The 21,619-nt window shown below is 42.6% G+C and overlaps 1 protein-coding gene across 1 annotated transcript; it reads right to left on the minus strand.

Moving 5' to 3' along the window:
• Positions 1–81: 81 nt before the first annotated feature.
• LOC140229003 (protein NDNF-like) lies at positions 82–9,570 on the minus strand. The gene is made up of 4 exons (XM_072309265.1): positions 9,438–9,570; positions 4,811–5,038; positions 2,395–2,513; positions 82–1,635 (listed from the first exon to the last, which is right to left on the minus strand). Exons 2-4 carry the CDS (start codon positions 4,999–5,001, stop codon positions 245–247), a joined length of 1,701 nt encoding a protein of 566 aa, XP_072165366.1. The 5' UTR covers positions 5,002–5,038; positions 9,438–9,570; the 3' UTR covers positions 82–244.
• Between the last annotated feature and the right edge of the window lie 12,049 nt (positions 9,571–21,619).

Consider the following 21,619-nt stretch of genomic DNA (forward strand, 5'->3'; position numbering starts at 1 on the left):
GCATATTACATGACAACTTATTGATTTCGAGCAAAAAATAGCAGCACCAGCAAAGTATGTAGTAGCGACTAATATCTCCGCAGTCCCTCCCGTTTCTTCTGTCCGAACGCACTCCAGAACACACGAGGCGCAGGCAGGATCTCACCACGCCGGGATTCGGGCTGTTCCGGAGGCAAACGCACCACCCGAAGATTGCCGAGTTGTCCTCACTGAAGAGAGCATGCCATGCGACTCGGCGATATCATCAGTCTTCGCAAGACCGTTTTGTCTTCACGCGTTTGCTCTTGTACGCTACAGCACCGGTGGCCAGAGGCGGCTGCGCAATCCCGCTCGTCACATAGACGTCGAAAATGTAGGTTGTTTCCGGCCGTAAGCCGGTAACCATTTCTGTTAAAACTTCCCGGTCTTCTGCAGCACCGTCCACGTCACGACAAATAACCTTTTCGTTCCTTTTGTGCATACTAGGTTCATGACAGCGGTTATCTGTCGTTCTTCTATCTCGTGACTCCTCACGCATGTATAAACAGTATTTTGACGCGTCACTCGTACTTTTCCACGCCAAGGTAACCGACGTGCACTGTCTTAAGTTTCTGAAAACTTTTATCCTGCTGTCCTTCGGCAAGACAGGGAATGAGTACTTTGACGGATTCGTCGTTGCGAAAATTTTGAAAAAGGACGACGTGCGCGATCGCCTTTTGTTCCTGACCTTGATAATGAGTTCGCTTCGAACATTTCGTATGTTGAACTTTTTCAAGGATTTAACAGACGATTCTCTTATTTTCACCTCCTCCCTCCAAATCTCGACCATAACTGGCTTGGAGCATGAATGCACGCTAATCACTACATCCTGCCCTTCCGTCTTTTCACTCACTGGGAACCTGAACAGTTTCACTGAGCTCATCCTCCTGACAGAGGCCGTTCTGTAACGCCCGTCTTTTAATCTCAGTACCTTGGGATCGGCGTTCTCTGCTTGGGTGGTGAGGGTCGTACCGGTGTAGGCGACGCTGCGATTGGTATTTTCATCGACAGCAAAGAGGTCGAAGAAATACTTGACACCAGGCTCGAGGTTTGTGACTGTGTGCAGGGTCTTCCGACCCACGCACTCGACAACAAGGTCAGAAGCTTCCTCCGAGGAATTCAAGAGGGCTTGTTTCCGCTGGATTCGCTTTCTGGCCTTTCGGAGTGCGCGCTCTGATGCGAAGCCAAAGCCCGATGGGGAGGTAAGGAGGGGAAGCTGACCCCCGCTCACACTGGCTTGCACTCCGCACCACGTGTGGTAGTGTAATCTCGTGTTGATGGCAAGGCAATATCGGACTGGCTGATGATGTACGGAGTCGGAAGGACTTGGCTTCCAAGCCAGGGATACTCGATTCTTGCTGAATCCAGAAGTCACGTCCAGACGCGGATCACTGGGCAGTTCTGGAAAGAAGTAATCCGAATCTGGTGATAGTGTTGCATAGACCTGAAAGGCACATCCCCGCTCCACGCTGCGTACTTCCAGAACGTAGATACCAGCCGGAGAGGAGTAAGTGACGTACTTGCCGACCTCGTACCCCGAAAAGCTCTTCACGTTGGTGCCGATTCTCGTGTTTGATTGTCGTCGAGGGCGCTGTTCACTTAGTTGATCGGCAGCACCTGGGAAGCGGTAAATCGAAATGAGCGGAGAAGGAAACGATAAACTAGATAGTAACCAATACAAGTATTTACAATGGTACATAAATTTGCATCTGTTTGTGTACAGTTAATATTGGATGTGAAATTCGGCAAGAAAATCCGTTTTCTTTTTAAATCCTTCACTTTTGACGTATTGACGAGGATTCCCTCGTCTCTAACCACATCCAGCGTCTCCTCAAAGAAATGGGTGGACTGTCGGCATGGGTTGGTCAGGGGCAGATGTGACTTGTTTACAATGGAGAAAAAAAAAACCCCATGGATACCAATGAGATGAGGTGATGACGTCATCGCCACCCAAACCTCCAGACGGTTGGTACCTATACCTAATCATTCTTCAGTGGACAACTGAACAACCTGAATCTCTCCTCCGCAATATCAGTCACAGCTACAACTCTTTTGCTAGTCTTAAGATTGTTCTGTATTGAAACGTAAGTTGCATCAAATGTCTTGTCCAAATCAATAGGACATGTTCAAGTTATCTAACGTGTCTATCTTACAACGTCTTACGTCTGCAATTGAAACAAATAGCATTGCTTTGTTGGAAAAACGAGTTATCAATTTAAGATGGCAAACCTTCCTATTCAATGTCCGATTTTAGTGCGACTATTGCTGTTCTGTTGGTATGATTCTACTCTGGAAATTACAAGTAATTAAAACCTGATGTGGTGTCTAAGTTTCGATCTGATCCGATAATCTGAAAGGAGACGGAGGGCTACTCACTGGATCCACTACCATCCTCCGGGGGATCGAGCAGGGATAGGTTCCATTCGATGCGGGCTGAGCATGGGGTTACAACTATGACCACTGGTGTGTTGTCCTCTTCCACAGAGAAGAAATATCTGAGAGAAAGAAGAAAAAAAGAAGAACATCGAAATCCATGAGTGTCCAATCCATTCGTGTTCTTACAAACCTGTCGCTTATTGCGTCAATTATGTTTGCTCCATTTAAGCCTCTTGCTATACCGTTGATAACCATATTGCATGGAATATGGTGGAGGTTTGGACATTGCAGTCATGGGAAGGTTAGACCTGATAGATATTCACATTGCTGGTTCTCGTTCAATTTATCATGAGGGTTTGTTTTCGTCTCTTCAAAAGATTCTCACCATGACGTGATTCGACTGAATTTGAGTGAGATCAGAAAACGCGGATACAAAACAAAACAAATATGTATTATAGATGCGTAAGGCGCTTACTCCCCAGCCATCGATCCACGTACAATCTGATAGGCCTACTCCATCAATAAAACGTCATATGAATTACGCAACACATAATAGATAACTTATCCAATAGAATATTATGACCTGATCATCGAATGCATGGAGGACCTTCTACTTAAAGTTTGTCGAGAATCTCTTTCGAACAATATGCTCTAGCACGTATATAATTTCATTCAAATGTGAACGTTATGAAGAGAAATATTCGACGGAAATAATGAAACAAACCAGACGGTTAAGAACATTGTATAGTGATTCAAATGGCAGTGATCCAACAATCATATTGGATTTGGAAGACAACAAAAGATTCTTCTTGGTCTTGGCAACGTTATTGGGATCTATCTTGCGTGAGACCACTCTTTGCAAAGAAGTTAGAAAGAGGTACCCGTGCATCCTCACCAATTTTAGAAAAAATAAACATTTCTTTATGCGTCTAGTACAGATATGTCAAAGCCTTACTGTATGCGTTACAGAGATTTATATGCCTCGTAGGGATTGAACCAAATAGATATTGTAATCACCCGACCGAGACAGCAATTTTGAAGTGCACCTATCAAAGGTTGGACAACATTTTTTTCTAAATCAACGCCGTCGCAACCTACGTGTTATTGCCACATTTTCAATGGGCTCTTGATCTTATGCTGAATGCCTCAATGTCAAGCATATTCCTTGTCATGGAAAACTGTTCTGATATCATACATATTTGACATCGTTTTTCTTTGAAGTCTCCATAATTCTAGGGGCCAATTTAGGACACTGAATCACTAATCCCACAGCTGCAAAGCGCACAGGTTCCCCTGGAGTCGCGCCAACTCCTGTGTCGACAAGTAAAAAAAAAAATCCAGACGAAGGAATAGAAAAACAGAGAGAGAAAAACAAAAAAAGAAAGTGGAGCACAAGATGATCTCGACCAAGAACAGGGTGTCGTCACCACCATCGCTGAGGCAGGGGAAGAGAAGGAGGGTAAGGTCAAAGGTCGGCGACGGTGTAAGCATTACCAACAACGACTGTTTAATGGGATGACAATTTTTGGAGTGATATTGCAATATGGCCCAAGACAAATAAACCTCCTCTCGGCCCTGGATCGAGCCAGGAGGGATGATCGGCCATTGTTGTGTCTTTTTCTCCGAAGAACGCGATGGCTCTATATACGCCATGTATCCCATAAAACTGGTTCAGCCACAACGCCACCCTAATTGGATCGTGGATTGGGGTTTAGTCATCACGTGTCAATGAGTATTGCACGTGCATGATCTATGTTCGCGTATGAAATATTATCATCACCAATTAGCATCTCTACTGTTATCCAAGACAATATAAATCTTTGCCCTACCCTCTGTATGTTTCACTGTGCACGAGACCCCAACTTGAAAGTTACAAAGACACTTTCATCCGTAATGAAATGAATAAATGAAATGGAATAAAGTGACACGCAATGAAAGCGATCCTTCGTGAAAATTGAGGGTCAATTGAAGCAAAAATGTATTTGAGCTTGGAAACCTATGCCGATATAATTATTATGTTATTATAGCCACTGCTATCGTTGCGACTGAGTCGCCTTTGCCCAGTGTCCCTTTCCAGAAAACGTGCTGACTGCTAGTAGACGCACTGATATTCATACTTCCAAATTGATCCTAGAATTGCTTTGATTCAATCCTAATCTTAACCTCGACGTCGATCTCAAATTCCTGCTTTCATTCAGACAAGCATCGCACTGGGAAAGAATCTTCCTTTAAATTTTCTACTTAAAGAACAAAAGCTGTCGATCTCACAGATCATTCAACATACGTTTTAACCTGTCAATTTCACTTTTTTTTTTTTTTTGGGGGGGGGTTACAAGAGCACTTGATAAAAGTAACACCATATTTTCTATACATGTTTTTGGATCACATTTTTGAATTTGATAGTCTGGAGGTTCACCTTTTCGATCTGTCAGGGAAAGCGTAGTCCGTCATTTCCCTTCCGTTGGGGATGATACCGTTCTCGTGGAACAGCTCCGGGTCGTCGAAGATGTTGCTAGGCAACCGTTGCGAGGGCGACAGCTTGGCGCGGGAGACAAGGAGGAGGAGGGGGAGGAAGAAGGTGAGCGGCGGTTTGAGGAGTGAGTTCATGACGGCGGCTGGGATGGAGAGGATGATGAACACGAGTCTGGAGGAAAGAAACAATCGGCGAAGAAATAAGCTTTCGTTATCAGTGATTACAATGAGAAAAACTTGGTTCGCGGGTTTGGTAACATCAAACAATGATATCTTAACTATTCAGCAACACAGGATATTAGTGAAATCCATTGAATCTCTAATACTATGCCCTTTTTCATTGGATAGTATAGACACATCACGACAGCAGATTTATGGTCATGATAAGAGTAATAATGTCTAGAGTGGATGATTAATCGTCCGCAATTGGAAAATGAGTCAATCAGTAAAGGAAAAATCAAGGAGAATTGCGGGACAACTTTGCATTTTTCATGGTCAAACGCTTGTCCAATTTTGGTAAAACTTCGTCACGACTGCTGCTTCGTCACCAAGACGTAGTCGTCGACGATAGTGTAGTAGACCGGATCACTTGCAAGAGAGGGCGATTACCTTTCACAGCAGGAAAGAAAATGTAACATATTCTACTATGGGAATGAAGACAAAAATACGCTCCCCTAGTTCCAGTGTAGCACGACTTTAGAAGACCTCGTCATTTGCATTGCTCATCATCACCGATTTCTTGACCAGTAAGCACACTCGATACCTTCTCTCTCCCGCCCTATCTCGCACACACACACACACACACACACACGCACAGAGCACTGCGCACAGATGACTCACTCCCTTCAACACCCACATTCAGTAATCGAGCAGAACATACACATACAAGCATTCCCATGATATGTGATGAAAATACGGCACAGATACCATACAATAAACATTGCGATGCCCCCGATCACACAAAAATGGATTAACCCACTGCGTCCGAAATGAATCAATGTTCATAAAATTTATGTAAAGGTGCGCCCGATGAGCTGAAGTGAAGGGTTAATTACGCTAAGAACATCAAATGTAAATACATCAATGCACGGGAATGAGTTCAAACAATGCCATGTCATAGGTGGTTTGATAAAAACCATTGTGTCTATAGAAATCTATTCAGCAGCAGAAACACGAGATACGAGACGGGTACGTCCCAGCATTATCGGAATCTCGTCATAGGATAGACATCAGCAACCCCCCCCCAAAAAAAAAGGGAAAATATAATCAAAAGCAAAGTATGATTATTACAATCTTGACTTCGCGAATGCGCGTAACCATCTTCGTCCAATTCGAGAGAAGAATAATCGAGAGCAAGAAGAGAGAAGGATGGGGGGGGGGGGGAGACAAGAAAATGTTGCTCTGGAGACTAATGGAAAGTATAATCCCCTTTTCTGCACCTTCGGCATCTAAGAGTATATCATAATATGGGAAAGAGAGAGGGGGAAGGGGGAAGAGCGGTAGAGAAGACCAAAAGAGAGCGAGGAGATTGAAAGCAGGACAAACGTCTTTTCTTTTTAGAGTAATGGAAACAAGGCAAAGATGTCGCTGAGCGAGTACTTGCGATCGGTCTGCATCCGAAACTCCTTGAAGATACAGTATAGGCGGAGAGCGATGGAGAGAGAGAGAGAGAGAGTCGTGAATAAGTGATAAGGCACACATTAGCGCGTCATTATCTATTGGTCATCGAAAGCAGGGGCAGCGGGCTGCCGAGGAAGAGCGGGATGAGGGAGAGGGGAGGGGAGGGGGAGGGGAGGGGAGGAGGGGGGGTTCGGGCAAAGGAGATGGGAGGGAGGAGAATCACGAACGTGCAGGTCATTGACCAGGTGTGCATCAGACTGACATCTCTAGAAAATCATTTCTCATTCAAAACGTTCTCTCGCGATTTAATGTCTTCCCAAAAACAAACAAACAAGCAAGGAAAAGGGGGGGGGGATGTCACTTCTCGCGTGTTCCTTTGCCAAGGGGAAAGAAACATCGGTATGAGCAATTCCACGATGGGGGATGATGATTATGAGCGTGGGACAGACGATCATGAAATCACCCACGGCTCGTTGCTTAGCTGCGTAATGTGGCACAATCTATTCACAGCGGCGCTCACCCACGGTTTCAATTTTTGCACGTACCTGAGAGAGTACTAGTATGAGCATGGAGCTCTCTGTTAGTAGCTCCATGGTATGAGCGTGCGCGGACTTACTCTTCCTAAAAGATATTCCATACTTTCAAAATCATGACATATTATTTTTCTTCTTTACGTCAATCAAAAATAAAACAGAAAATAATACTTAAAAACGACAGCAGTGCATGCAAGTGTATGTCGGGTTGTCTTCAAAATCCAGTGCTTACCAATGCCACGTTTCTGGACAACTGAAGGAATATCTCCCTCTAGGTTTTCTCCATGATTTATGCACGAAGACAACCACAAAAGCAGGTTAGAACCTGAGGAGACTCGATAGTGGAATGACTACTTGCCTTGTATAAGGCTTTCACAGTATAAATCTTTGGTCATATAGTGCGGCAACTTTCACATCAAACATTTCGGGGAGAGATTATAATTTTGAAGGAGACTAGGCGATGTTTTCAGGCATGTTAAGATAGAATAGGGCACTGCAGAAAATAATTCAATTTTCCACTACCCCCAATGACGGATGCTTGATGTCATACATAGCGCATCTCCTCTCGACGCTAATTGTACTTTACAGAGGTTTTGTGCGGAGAAGCGAAAGTTCCTCGAATAAACTCATTTTCGTCTGTGGCTAATAATTAGCACCGACTAAGCGCATATAGAAAGCAGATGAGTTGTGGGTGAATTCGTCCAGGGGACTATTGGGAGCATGTATGAAGTCGAAACTAAAGTCCATCGATTCATCGTGTTCATATCCCGCGCTTCCGAACGATAGAGACATCATCGCAGCCAATTTTAGAGATAAAATTCCCTGAAGAATTGTAGCTGTGTGCATCTCAGACAAAGAAACAAACATCAGCAATATAGGGAGAGCCTGAGAGGGGAAAAACTAACAACACGTCACCAGGCTTGCATTACAATAGCACGAACGAATGATGTAGGCCTACTATCAAGGAGGTACATACCTCCTCGGTACGAGTGATTTTACGCTCACGCATGCGCAAACGCACACCCATGCACATCTACTACGATACACAATGGTGCAGTTTGCTGTCATTCGTAGAACACACACGTGTGTGTGTGTGTGTGTGTGTGTGCGTGTGTGTATTTAATATACATATCTGGTTAATGAGTGCATTAATATCAGACGGATTGTGGCACTGAGAAATAAAAACGACAAAGAAAAACCTCTTCGTCACGCTTCAAACGGCTGGTTGAGACCAAGACATTTCTGTCGTATAATCCCGTCCCTCTGCTATCATCAACGTTCTTCCTGCTCCAAGAACCTTGGAAACGAGTCATACAAATTATTTCACGATAATTGCCAAAAACTGAGGTATCTTTACTGATTGAAACGAAACCATAGTAACTTGATGTAACTTAGTGTCCCCGGAAGGACTGCTCCAAAGTTTGGAGAGGACAAAACGCAGTAAAAGAATGGAATGTTTCACTTCCTGAGATCTTCCCGGCCAAGTATCCGACATCAATTTACCAATACCATGCACGCTGTTGAAAAGATACCGTAGCCTCAGCTCAAGCCGGTCAGATTTAAACCCAAGCTGCGGACTTTACAAAGACAGTTCAAATTGTCAACTGCTAATGTTACTGAATGAAAGTGTCTTTCCGAAGTATAAAAGGACAATTGAATCACGTAAGGGTAACCTCAGGCACTGATTCTGATAACATCTTAACTCCATTGCTCTCATCACAGATCAAGAGTCACTCTACACGCAACATGATGGCAGAAGACACGGTCAAATAAAAGTAGGTATACTATTACTATGTAAACACCTGGATTCTCAATTGTCCTCAACAGGTGTACGGTAGATAGACAACACAGCCCTCGATCAAATAACAGCAGCTTTCACAGTATCATGAGCAGTCGTAGTATTGGTAATATTGTTATGAGTAGTATTAGCATGATAGTAGTATCGTAGTAGTAGTAGTAGTAGTAGTATCGTAGTAGTAGTAGTAGTAGTAGTAGTAGTAGTAGAAGCAGTGGCAGTTGTTATAACGGCAGCAATAGCAACAGCAGCGGCAGTAGTATTAGTGGTGGTAGTAGTAGTAGTAGTAGAAGTAGAAGTAGCAGCAGTACCTAGAAAGTAGTCAGATGTAGTATACCATAGAGTACATAAGATATGCAATAGAAGTAGCAGAAGGGTGAGTTTTGCGGTAATGACATTGGCAGTAATAACGACAAGAGAAGAAGAGGGAGACAGTAGATCTGGAATATGCCCCGTCGGAAGTAGTAAAGGTGACAGAAGCAAAGGTGAAAACTAGCACGAGTAGTAGTGTTAATGGTAGCATTGCACTGGGAGTAGTAATAATGTTCTGTATTGCGGAAGACACGAACATCAATCAGATATCAACCCACATGTACCTACATATTTCCTCGTGCTATACTTACAGAACCAGTGCAGATTTGCTCTTTGTTTATTGAATTGTAAGGCAAGGGGATGCAGTTGGCGTATTCCGTGGTAGAACCCTGGTTAGATGATCGGCTGCGATCCAAATCCAACAATTGAATTCACAGTCGACATTTACATGGATGGAGGGATGGTACAAATGCAGGTCAGTTGTTAGCCACAGCCGCGCCACATCAAATATGAAATCCGAATCTGAGCTTATTGACCATAATTACAGATTTGTAGCGTCGTGCGCTCAGCTCTATACAGACACCTCTGACATACGACTGTGATACACTCATCCTACTGAGTGTTGGTTTCCATGGTCACGAACATAATATCCTTAATTTCACAGCAGACTAACTGGACCGTCCGCCTCTCATAATTATGGAGAGAAAAAAAAAGTAAATCACATTCCTATTAGAAACGGAATACCAATGAACGATTGGACGTCCATTCTGTTCAAAAGAGGAGCGGAGGATTGATCCAGGTAGGCGATCAACCGAAGGGCAGTCAGAAGGAAGACAGATGCAGTAATTTCTTTTCTAGTCCGGAATTCGTGTCAGTGCATTCATTAAGATCATGTTCTCTTCAGCTTAATGCTACTTCTCCAGCACCCGTGATGATGCTGTTTCTTGCTCGGACGCTAGCCCGGTGATGTCTTCCTTCATCTGCGTGCTCTTTTTCTCTCCACCTCCATCTCGCTTCGCTTTGGCTTCAGCTTCGTCACCTTGCACTTCCGCTCTCCCCTTTCGTGAAAATGAATATTTTATATCCAAAGGTGATCAAACAGGACAAAAAATGGCTACTAGAATGGAGGGGCAAAGCACCTAACACTCTTGTGCAGACAGTTGCACTTGTTTTGGTTGTGTTTGAGAGTACGGCGAAGATGCGGTGGTTAAGAGACAGTGCGCCGAGCACACCGTCAGGCGAGTGGTCTCGGAGAGAAAGAGGGGCGAGCAAGCAATGTGCGTGTGTGTATATCAAGATCATCTACCTGGCACGGGCGCACAAATTATTATACTAACATGTCATCATCGACTTTACGCAATGTCTACTAAAGCAACAAACAGTGCCGCACTCTCGCCCCGTCTGCATAAACGCAAGATACGGGATGGAAGCGCTTCCAGCAAGCCACAAGGCTGCAGATGATGCCAGAAAGACTCAAGAGCCGTTGCGTCTGCCTTATTGAGAACAAACCAGTGCACTGTCTTTAATTGATTTGATCATCAAGTCTTTGATTAATTTGATCGTCAAAATCCTTTTCTTTCAAGAGAAGAAAAGCAGGTAGAAAATTTCTCGCTTTATCACTGGGGACTTAATTCATAATTTTACACTTTTCCGCACAATTTCGGTCCTTTCTTTCCAGTTTTAGTCGTTTCATTTTTGAATAAGCAAAATAAGAATGTAAAGTCATGACTTTTTTTTTAATCTTTTGAGTGTTCATAGATACTGTTGTATGTCGATGTTTTTATCATTAATGTTTTTTTTTTTTCATTAAAGGAAATTAACCTGTCTAGTGTCAGTATTAACACAAATGTAACGGGAACTGTCGACTTAGCAACTACTGAAATCATAGCATCTTGAAATTGAGTCTCTAAACCCTAGATCTTCACTTACTATTCCTAAAAATAGACCTTGGTTTCGACAGATGAGGAGGAAGTTCTTAGAATCTGCTCAAAGATTTGAAAAGACACCTCCTGCCCAATATCATTATCAAGGTATGACATATCTCTGTTTACGGGCGTTTTAAACATTACATCCTCACCCACAATCTGTGGGGATTCATTGAAGTGCAAACTAAATGATAATTTGATCAAAATCGGATAAATGTTGTGGAAGTTATGAATTGTTGAATTTCGCTTATTTTCACACAAACAGTTCTTGAGCAGTATGCTGAGAATGAGCTTTTGATGATGACAACTTGCTATGCAGTTTGTACATAAGATTATGACATTTCAGGTTTTTTGTTTGTTTGATTGTCTGTATAATTTTTGTTCAAACTCAGTTATGCTCATGACTGTTCAATATATTCAAGTTATTCATCCAGAAATAACATTGCGTTTTATACGTTTACACTTTCCACTTTTCACTTTACTTTTATACTTTGTCTGTACAAGGTCAATGGAAAGCTGCGAGGTCATGACATTATCAGCTCACTCATTGCTTATTCGTATCAATCGTTTGAGAACTGCTTTGTAAAACTCTTTGAAGTTTTATAACTTCTATAGTTTTGATTTGATTTTGAAAAGGTCCGAATTCCCCTTTAAGGGAAAAATTAGAATATTTCTCCAAGGATATTCGCCTGGCAAAAATGTGAACGGGAGCTTGAACAGTTACGTCAAGTAACACCGCGCCAAGACATACACACGCGGGACCGGACGAATTATCATATCACTGGCATCGCTTATCGCTCGTTAACTCAAACTTCATTCGCCGCTGATGGAACTGTGGTCAGCGCTTTCTCGAGAAATTGACTGGCCGAAAGGTTGATTTCTGCGTACGGGATAATACAGACAAGCGGTGAGTATCTATCGTGTGGACGGCACGACAAGCGGTGAGTATCTATCGTGTGGACGGCACGAGTGATAGTACAGAGGGGACCTACATGGTAGACCGTACTACTGGGCCCAGCACACACCACACAGTGAGTGACGGCTTCATGGCAAGGCGTGTTTTGATATTTATCTTTATGAGCTGTTGGCAATTACACGCGGTTAAGGCTTCATCATTTGCACTTCATAGGCCTGTATGGAGGGGAAAAAGGGGCACTTGAACAGCTAGTTCGCCCTCAAGCGATCGTAGTCTGATTGTGGCTTTAAAACGGTAAGGGATTTCTCGCGTTAAATCCACACGACGTACACATGTCGGCGCGAGAGCGAATCAAAATAAACTGTTAGCATGAGGCGTTTCGGTTGACACGACAAGTTATGTCTCAGCTAAAGTTTGATAACACAGTTATTGTCCGAAGCATTCTTAAAGAATTGCATGGGGTACTATCTGATACAGATCCTCTTTCATAAATACTCTTACCCATGTTGAACGCAAATCACCTATTAGGTTTTGTGACTCGATATCATTACCCAGATTCCTATCATTAACCCGTTCGGGGATACCACCTCAACACGCCATTCGCATATCGTTTGCAAGCAGATTGAAAATGGTACGGTTAGGTAATCTATTTCAAAATAAAAACAGTGAACAAAATGTATTTAGGAAATAATGATAACACTTCGATAATTCAGTAAGATACTGGTGGAGGGACTTATACTAGGCCATGAAGACATGGCATATTTGTTTTCCGGAGGGGTCCACAAAATGATAATCGTACTGTGTGGATGATGCCACACACGCACACTCACACATACCCACAACGAAATCTACACAATCATTTCTTGATCGATCCGATGACACATCAAACCTATTCTGCACAGTCATCTGCTCACGCCGGAGCAGATTGAAACATATCAATTTGAAAATGTACCGTATCTCCGTGTCATCTCCGTGTCCTAGTATGCTACATACGAATTCCTCTCATTTTATTAATGAAGTGATTTTTTAGGTATATTCTTGAAAGCTGTGAAATCACTAATTTAAGACATTTGAGCAGTGCCCTCCCTATTTAGCGGAACTACCAGACCTAGGATCACGCAGGAGCAAGACAACACACCCCGTGAAGAAAACGTCATTTAGGTCCCGTGAATGGCAACGACCTTCCGCACAATAGCCCATTGCATCTTCTACAGATACAGGCGAAATCACATACCATCGATACCAACTTGACACAAAAGGTTAAGAGCTTCGACGTGTGATAAGATATCATGGGAAGACAATACATGAATTGCACAGCAAGGCATAACATTACACAACACCACATTCATGAAGAAAAATTATAAGATAACGGTATCCAGCCATTACATACCACGCATCTCAGACTGGTGGTCTTCCGCACGAAAAGGGTCGCCACGAACCAGAATCTGTCTGAGAGGTCGGTCAACAGACATCAAGCACCCTGTTTATTAATCATATTTGCGCTGCATAGTAATTCGCAAAACAATACACATGCGTGCTCGGTATAACATACACATAAGGCATTCCAGCAGTACTAATTACTGGGCAAGCTAGCTCCTTTCTCCCTCCGACAACGCCGTGCGGATGATGACGTCACAGTTCGGATGGGAAGTCATCCGCAGCGGCTGGAATCAGCCTCAGCCATGAGAAATGTACGATGACCCATTAATGATGCCTCGGGGATTTCCCCCAAGATGAGAATTTGGTCGTTGTTGTTGCTATTGCTACTGCTGCTTTATTTTACAGGATAGCGAGATGATGGAATGGTGTGTGATGCACAATCCATAAAAAAAGAGGACCTTATCATTACGGAGGACTGGGATAAAATCTGCGGGAGGATTATGACAAATACAGTACAGAATCCTTGATTGCCCTATCTACGGAAAATCTGACTGCAGCAATACTGAGAGAGATAGCGGAAGTAAACGCAGTGAAGGGAAGCTATCAAGAGTAGAAGTAGAAGTAGTTTTTAAAAGGAGCAGTAATTGTAATCGTCGTGGTGGTGATAGTAGTAGAAGTAGTAGATGGGGGTCTAAAGTAATATTTGGTAGCCTTAATGGTGGTGGTGCTGACTGTAAAATAAAAAAAATAAAAAAAAAAAGAGCGAGATGTACCCGCCACACTGGATAAACCATCGCAAAGATTAGAGGGTTAACACTTGAAGAATCCAGAATCTCAGGTGGCGGGGGGAGGGGGGGGGGGGGGGTAACATGAGGGGAGAATGACCCAGGGAGACCAGAGATACAAGAGGATGAAGTGGTTCCACTGGCAAAGATGATGCCGCATTTGAAGCCGAGAAGAGTAAACAGATTTGATGAAGGTAGTGGCATTAACGGTTCTGAAAATAAATAAAGTTATCCATTATCAGGACTGTAGATCAGGGTGTTGAACCGACATTTTGAAGGTCCTTTACTGTTCATAATCATAACAGCCTTTACAGAAACACTGCAGTTGATGGATTTAGCGTGGGAGCCATAAATGGCGAGTTTAAGAGTGACTGAAAATACAAACCTCATCGCCACATCCTTGTTTCTCCGATTTTTGTTTAGATGTCACGCAGTACACTTTATAAACTAACCTAGTTATGGTCCTTCCTCTCTTCCCCGCAGTATCTAATGGTATCATCATCGTGTATTTAAAGTGGAGCTTTTGGATGGAAGACTGTAACAAATAATAACAAACGTTTATATTATCATATATGCTAATCTAAAGATAAACACCTTTTTTTTCTGTTCAAAAGGGTAAAAGTACAGCATACACTTTGACTGATTTTGATCACAAGTCACATTCCTCTGAACAGGCCTTATTTATTTTAGTTTCACAACTCACAGCAGAATGCGTAATTTCGGGGATTTGCTGTGTGTTTGTGTGTGTGTGTGTGACCAAATGGAATTGACCCTGGCTATCACATCACAAACAAACACGAAAAATGCTTCACATTAACGCCCGCGGACTAGTACTACTGTCACCTCTCGGCTTTCATATTGGGACGTGACATGAGTGATTCAAGTTAATGGCAAACTAAAGAAAAATGGGGATGGGGAGAGGATAACATCCTCCTTGTTTTTTCCCCGCGACGCATCCGGCCACTTCAGCCCTGCGAAGTGGTGGCGACATGTCGCCAAGAAGCCAATACCGTGCCTTGACCGTGCATGTCGTCTGGACCCATATCAGTGAGTGGTCTGGCAGCCATTTTGGATTTCATCCATCTCAATGGAAAGAAAGGGGGAGATGCGCCGTTGGCACGGTGGTGAAGCCGGCAAAAACGGAAGCTGGAAAGGGTTGAGAGGGGCTATACATTATTCATGGAAACAAAAATCAAACATTGTAAGGGTATTTTGTAACATCCGAAGCAGCACCACGGCAAAATGAGGAAAGTGAAGTGTTGTTGAATTCAGGTTGCCTGGAAAAACACCCGTGTTGACGCATCATTTTGACCATTCACGACACCAGTTAAGATGTCGCGAGACTTTCACTGTCAAATCTATTTCGCAGCGGTTATTGACTTCTCCTTGCTCATTGAAGAATAACCCCGATTCCTCGCTAGGGCGCATTAATTCAAGCCTCGTCGACTTTCAGCGGCCACCTACTTTCTGCCGTAACTTGTCCTTGTTGTGAGCATTTGAAACAAATTGTGCTGGACACATGTAACGTATGTGTACTTGAGAGCATCTCTTACGGAGGTATTCAGAAAGCGGAGCAAAGGCAGAAAGGGTAGAAAGAAATTGAATGACATGCAATATATCTTTCAAGTCAGTCAAAGGCGAACAAGTGAAGAGCATGAATCACCGTTACATCACTGAACTTTTAAATGGCCCAAATACTTAAAACTCGAAGAGAGTCGAAAATGTTGGCTTTCCTCCATCACCAAAGTAGATCTGCTTGGGCTACCCAAGGCAATAATCTCTATCCGAAATACAGTATTTACTTTTACGTTTGTAGAACATCAAATTTCACGATGGAAATTAAGAAAAAAAAATGTTTTCATCCCTTGATGCGTATTTTTCGCTTTGTTAGAAAATCTCCCTTATGAATTGATTCAAAGACTTCATCTCGAGTATACTCGCTTTTGTGAGAAAGAAGGAAACTTTTACCCATTGCTTCTCTTCAGTGGCACGTCTTGCATCCTAGCTCTGGCAATTGATGATGATGATGATGATGATGATAATGTGGTCTTCTTTATCCAGGTTCGTCTCTTCCAGAGGGCCCATTATTATTACCCTAGTTATACCACGTACCCATTTATACACCTGGGTCGAGAGAGGCAAGGTGGTTAAAAACATCTCGTCTGAGGACTTAGGCAGTTGATTCGAACTCGAGACTTTCCATTTAAAGTCAAGAGTATTATCCACCATACGACAGTACCAAATAAACGAAAGCCATGACACGCAAGTTCCTGTATAATTAACAAGTGAACACCCTTAATGTCTGCATATGGAATATTTGTATTTATACATGACATCTAGAGTTTAATCATTGCCGATTAGAAATAACTAGAACTGACTGACCACTTGACCAACTTACATGACAGTGTCCGGAACGAACTCTGTTTTTTCTGTCCGGAGTGGTTAGCGCCTCTTCTAAACGTCGATGTAGTGGAGAGTAAAATCCTTGGCGAACTTGGACGAGTAGTCGGCGCGAAGCATTGATCACAAATAGCTGAGCAAGACCGAGGAGATCAGTGAGTGTCAATTGAGCAATAGAATAAATTTAAATGATCCACTTTGGCTTCGTCACAGCCGGCTCTGTGCACTGTTGTACAAGAATAGAGATAACCTTCATGAAATGAGCATGAAATTGCTCTATGGCTCTGCAGCTCCGGCCGCAATTATTGTCTAAAGAAATTGCTCCTCTCTTTATCGTAAGCCTGAAAGAATACTTGGAACAGTTGAACCTTGTCTCTCTCGTTTTTCCCTCTCGTTTGTCTACGATGTATTTCCAGAGTTCGACATTCTCGAGAAAATTGGTGCCAGATTCATCAGTTTCGCGGCACTGTAAATGTTCTGAATGACTCCTGCTCGCGGCAATTGTTTTCAATCTCCACCTCCCGGGGGCGCAATAATAGCGGCTGATTATCGAGAGGTGTTGTTAAACACCCTATCAGTGATGAGGCTAAGATCACGAGACTGCGGAGCGATTTGAAGCGACAGTCGAGAAAGTCTACACCAGTCAGCAAGGCACACATTGCCCGGAGCAAGAGATGGTTTGCACTATCGCTTCCTTGACGGCAGAAAGAGGAGTAAGTAGCTTGATAAAAAAAAAGTAGGGAAAAGAGACGTACTTTTCCCGTCAGTTTACCAACGGGCCGATTGATCTTGTTGAGACATGAAGTTGACTCCACTGTTGGCGCATCTTTCACATTCGATCGGATGTGATTGGTATGTGATGATACACATTTGTGAATCGGCGCACTTGCACGGCTGGATTTTATAGAGCGCCTTTCAGGATATTTTGGGTCTCTTGTCGTCTATTAATAGTCCCGATATATTCACGCATCTATCTCATTACCGCCATAATTACGCAACACCAGTTAATGGTCCTCATAGGCGTTACCAATGACCTTCTACAACACTCAGCCGAGTCAGTGCGACTAATTTACATGGAAATTATTTGCCATTCTGCTACTGACAGTTCTGCCAATTATCCAAAAACCCGGCAGGGAAGACCATCTAGTGACGTCACCCACATATCTTCCCGCCTCACAAATTATCGATTAGGGATACAACATTCGTATTGATGGGTTTGGTCGGTGTCGATACCGGAAATGTCAGGGTTCAAATCGGGGCGTCCGGTGGAGCTATCGATGGAGACTGTGTCTCGACGTACGGCGGTCCGGTCGGAACCAAGATTCGTCAGGATTCCGGAGACTGAGCCATCAAAGGAGCGCAGAAACGAGATTGATGAAAATCGAAAAATAATAGTCTGGTCGTGTCTCACAGTCGCAACACCGTCTGGTATAATTTAATACTAAAGTAGAATTACCAACACAGATTCAAAGTGTTTGAGACACAAAAATGAATATTCCCAGACTGGACATGAGGTGTAACATGCCATTTGTGGTGATGTCGCCAGTCTTGGCAGATATAGTTGCTGATATGTGTGTTTTTTTTTTAAATCAACTGCTCGAAATCAAATTGGAGCAGCTATCTCATTAAAATTAGATAAAAAGACATGTAGACATTATTTCTCTGCTCATGTATAGTATCAAATGATAATTTGTCCTAAATTGACACTAGAAACCCAGGCAATCAGAGAAGACAAAAGATATACAGAAGGAAATAAAGAACTGTCATGTTCAAGCGACTTCTCAAACTCAAAGAGAGAGAGAGAGGTAGAGAGAGAGGAGGGGGAGGATGAAATAGAAAGAGGAAATGCAAATAGAGGCCGACGGTTCTGCCAAACTTGAACCACGGGAAATCCATTAAAAGAAAAAATCCGTCTTACATGTAATTGCAAACGATATCCGCATCACTACAAACTTTTTCATCAATAATATGGTGACCGGAAGAGTGAAAGATTTCGCATTGTCATCACTACTCACCAATTGCTTGGGAGTACCAAAGGAAGTGGGATGACATCCCCCTCAATTAAAAACAGTAGGGAGAAAATTCCCTTATTTAGCTACCTTAAGGACATTTCTAATTGCATGTGTTGGTCCTCATCACCATCACAGTTAAAGTGCAGTAAAAAAAAAAAAATGACAAAGAGAGAGCATGAAAATGCCTTCTAATGATAACGCAGGAAATGACCCTGGTCTAACCGGTAGAAATACTTCCGGATGCGCCCATCTTTCTGTGAGAGGTTTTCATGATCGGAAGTGCAGATCGCATCGTTCCTTTTAGTTATCCCTTTCAGCTCGCGCCGGCAGCAGCAAAATTATGACAGTTCCGCTTAAGATTGCCTTCCGCTCGAACATTATCCAAACTTAATTGGAGTGCATCGGAAAATTGAGCGCCATGGCGGGAAATAACTTCCCGCCCTAAACAGGTTCGACTGGGGTGTCGTCTGCGAGCTGTCTGCGACGACCGCTCATCTTGTAACGCTGCATGAAGCGTCATTTTCACTGAGCAGTTGGCTTAAAGAAGAAAAGGAAGTATAGCGGTCCTTCGTTTCGAAAGATTGTAAAATTCAAAAGAAACATCGTGAAGATGACAACTTGGGGTCTAGAAGATTGCTTATCTTCAATGGCATTGTTTGGCGAAATGAAATTTTAAACTACATTATTTTACTTTTGTTCAGTAATGCTTCTCGCGTCTATCACTATCTGCCGCGAGACAAACAAGCCTATAATTGATCAGGCGAAGGATCAATGAAGGTACAAAATTCAGTGTTCAACTGGTGAAGCTATCAACGCCGGTTACATTCGGCTCGAGTTTTCCAAGGCCTCTATCATCAAATGCTCACATTCCTCGATGGATTTTTTTTTTGTCAGTTCCGTCACATAGCACAACGCGGACCGCCGTGTGATGGAGGAACACAACAGACGGTCGTACACTAATCCACATACTCTCATTGACTGGTCGAACCGTCTCGTTGACTACAATGACGTCATAATTTCATGTGGTGGTCGAAGAGAACGTTAACTATATACAATATATACGTTCGAGTTTTTGTTTTGATTCGCGCCGTCCGCGTTAGATCGAAACATAGCGAGCTCCAGTTGGACAGAAATTCTTGAATGGTGATGTGAGGAGTGTCGCTTTGCAGATTACAGGAACGATCTAAGACGACTGGATAAAGTTGGTAAGTGTACGAATAAACAACATGCATGCATTTCTTTGCGTTCAAAAAAAAAAAAAATCTGATTTCAATTTATGGACCACCTGCCCCAATTTCCTCGTTTCAATAAGGCAAAGTAGGAGACCAGAACATGGATTTGTGTTTTCTAATGATACTGTTTTATTTGGAACACGGTGCATTCAAATAACAGTGTTGCGGTGTGGCTTATCTAGACTCCAGAACCTGCACAGGCAGTATAGGCACATCAGCTACATCGATATCAACTGTCTTCTCGAGGCCCGTTTTAGTTCTTTACAAAGGTCTAATCAATATTGATTACTCTCGCTCTGAATCGACCGGATTCAACGGCTGCTTCTTATACTCTGATTAAAATTAAAGAGATCAATGAAATACCTCTATTCTGATCACGCCGATCTGCGCGGAACGGATTTTTGGTCCATTTATCTTTTATCCTTATCGCTTGGAGGACACACACACACGCATCATCGCTTATCTTAAATCTTATTTTACGTCCAGCAAAACTATCAAAAAAAGATATATGGTGACTAATCTACAATAATTATGGCAAGCGCTTCTCGTCAAGATCTGCACATAATGATGATATTTAAACACATACACGCAGGCACAGAAATAAAAATCTAGAACAACTTAGTAATCTTTGCAAACAAAGAACCACTTTCACGAAGGAAATGAGAATTAAACTTCAAATTTACATGAAATGTTATACAAGGAAGGCAACAGAGCAGCAAGTGTGTGGGTTTAATCGCCTTCTGAATACATTTAAACGGCCTACTGTGTCAAGTGTCATTTTCACCACTGCTTATACTATCACTATTTCAAATAGTAATGAGAGTGGTATAAAAAAAAAGACTATAAAGACAATAATCATAAGAATATGCTGTAAAACAGAACAGAAGCAAGAAAAACGAGAGAGGTGAGGATGACAAAGGTAATAACGAGCAAAACGTAAAAATGAAATAGCTTTATAGATCTGTGGGATATATCTCAGTTATTTACCAAAAACAAACAAGAAAACAAATAAACACACACACACACAACACGCAAACCAAATCATAATCCAGTAACGCACTCTACAACATAAAAGGGAACTATAGAGCGGTAATATATGCAATGAGAAAAAAAGAAGTGTTAAATCAGCTCCCAATGACTTGTTTGAAAGCTGTGTAATCCACTTCCAATGAAATCCGAGCATTCTACTTGCATAATAAAATAATGTAATGTTTAACAGTAATATCGGGCTATGCGGCTTTGGAATACTCGAGAAAGATACTACACAGCTTAATTTTTTAAAGGAAATGTATGGAGAGGCTTTGCTACATTTAAAAGCAAGTCTTTCGTATCCATAATCATTATAATTCGAGTACATATGATTGTGGTCTTCACCGATTAGAGTATGGTCGTCCGTCCACTTAGGGGCTAACTATATGAGTAGCCATTTCTTTTGCCACACCGTAATTGACTTCAATCAATTTGGAACACGCGAACGTGTTTGCCTAGATCATCCACTGGGTATACTCTCTACCCCTTTCTACACACACCACACACTCACACACACACGCATACACACACACGCAGACACACACACACAAACTCACACGTGCATCTCCCTTTCTTTTTTCTCTGCCCGTCTCTCCCATACAAACATTATGTACTGATTACATATACACATATGTAAAGAATACACACACACACACACACACACACATAATCCCGCATGCCTGATACACACAAACGGAAGCATTCGCATCGGACATATTTCAATATTTTTACGTCACGCATTGATTATGTAATGTCCCCCAATCGATGGCATCATTACATACCCTTTAATGGTCTGCAGGAGGTACGTTACGGT

Source organism: Diadema setosum, chromosome 5, assembly GCF_964275005.1.
Source record: "Diadema setosum chromosome 5, eeDiaSeto1, whole genome shotgun sequence".
Classification (NCBI taxonomy): Eukaryota; Metazoa; Echinodermata; class Echinoidea; order Diadematoida; family Diadematidae; genus Diadema; species Diadema setosum.

Excerpts from the sequence above, each read along its gene's own strand:
- LOC140229003 (XM_072309265.1), bottom strand. The coding sequence starts at position 5,001 with ATGAACTCACTCCTCAAACCGCCGCTCACCTTCTTCCTCCCCCTCCTC. Across the intron at positions 2,514-4,810 it reads TTCCCTGACAGATCGAAAAG|ATATTTCTTCTCTGTGGAAG; the intron begins GTGAACCTCCAG and ends TCTTTCTCTCAG. Across the intron at positions 1,636-2,394 it reads GGAGGATGGTAGTGGATCCA|GTGCTGCCGATCAACTAAGT; the intron begins GTGAGTAGCCCT and ends ACCGCTTCCCAG.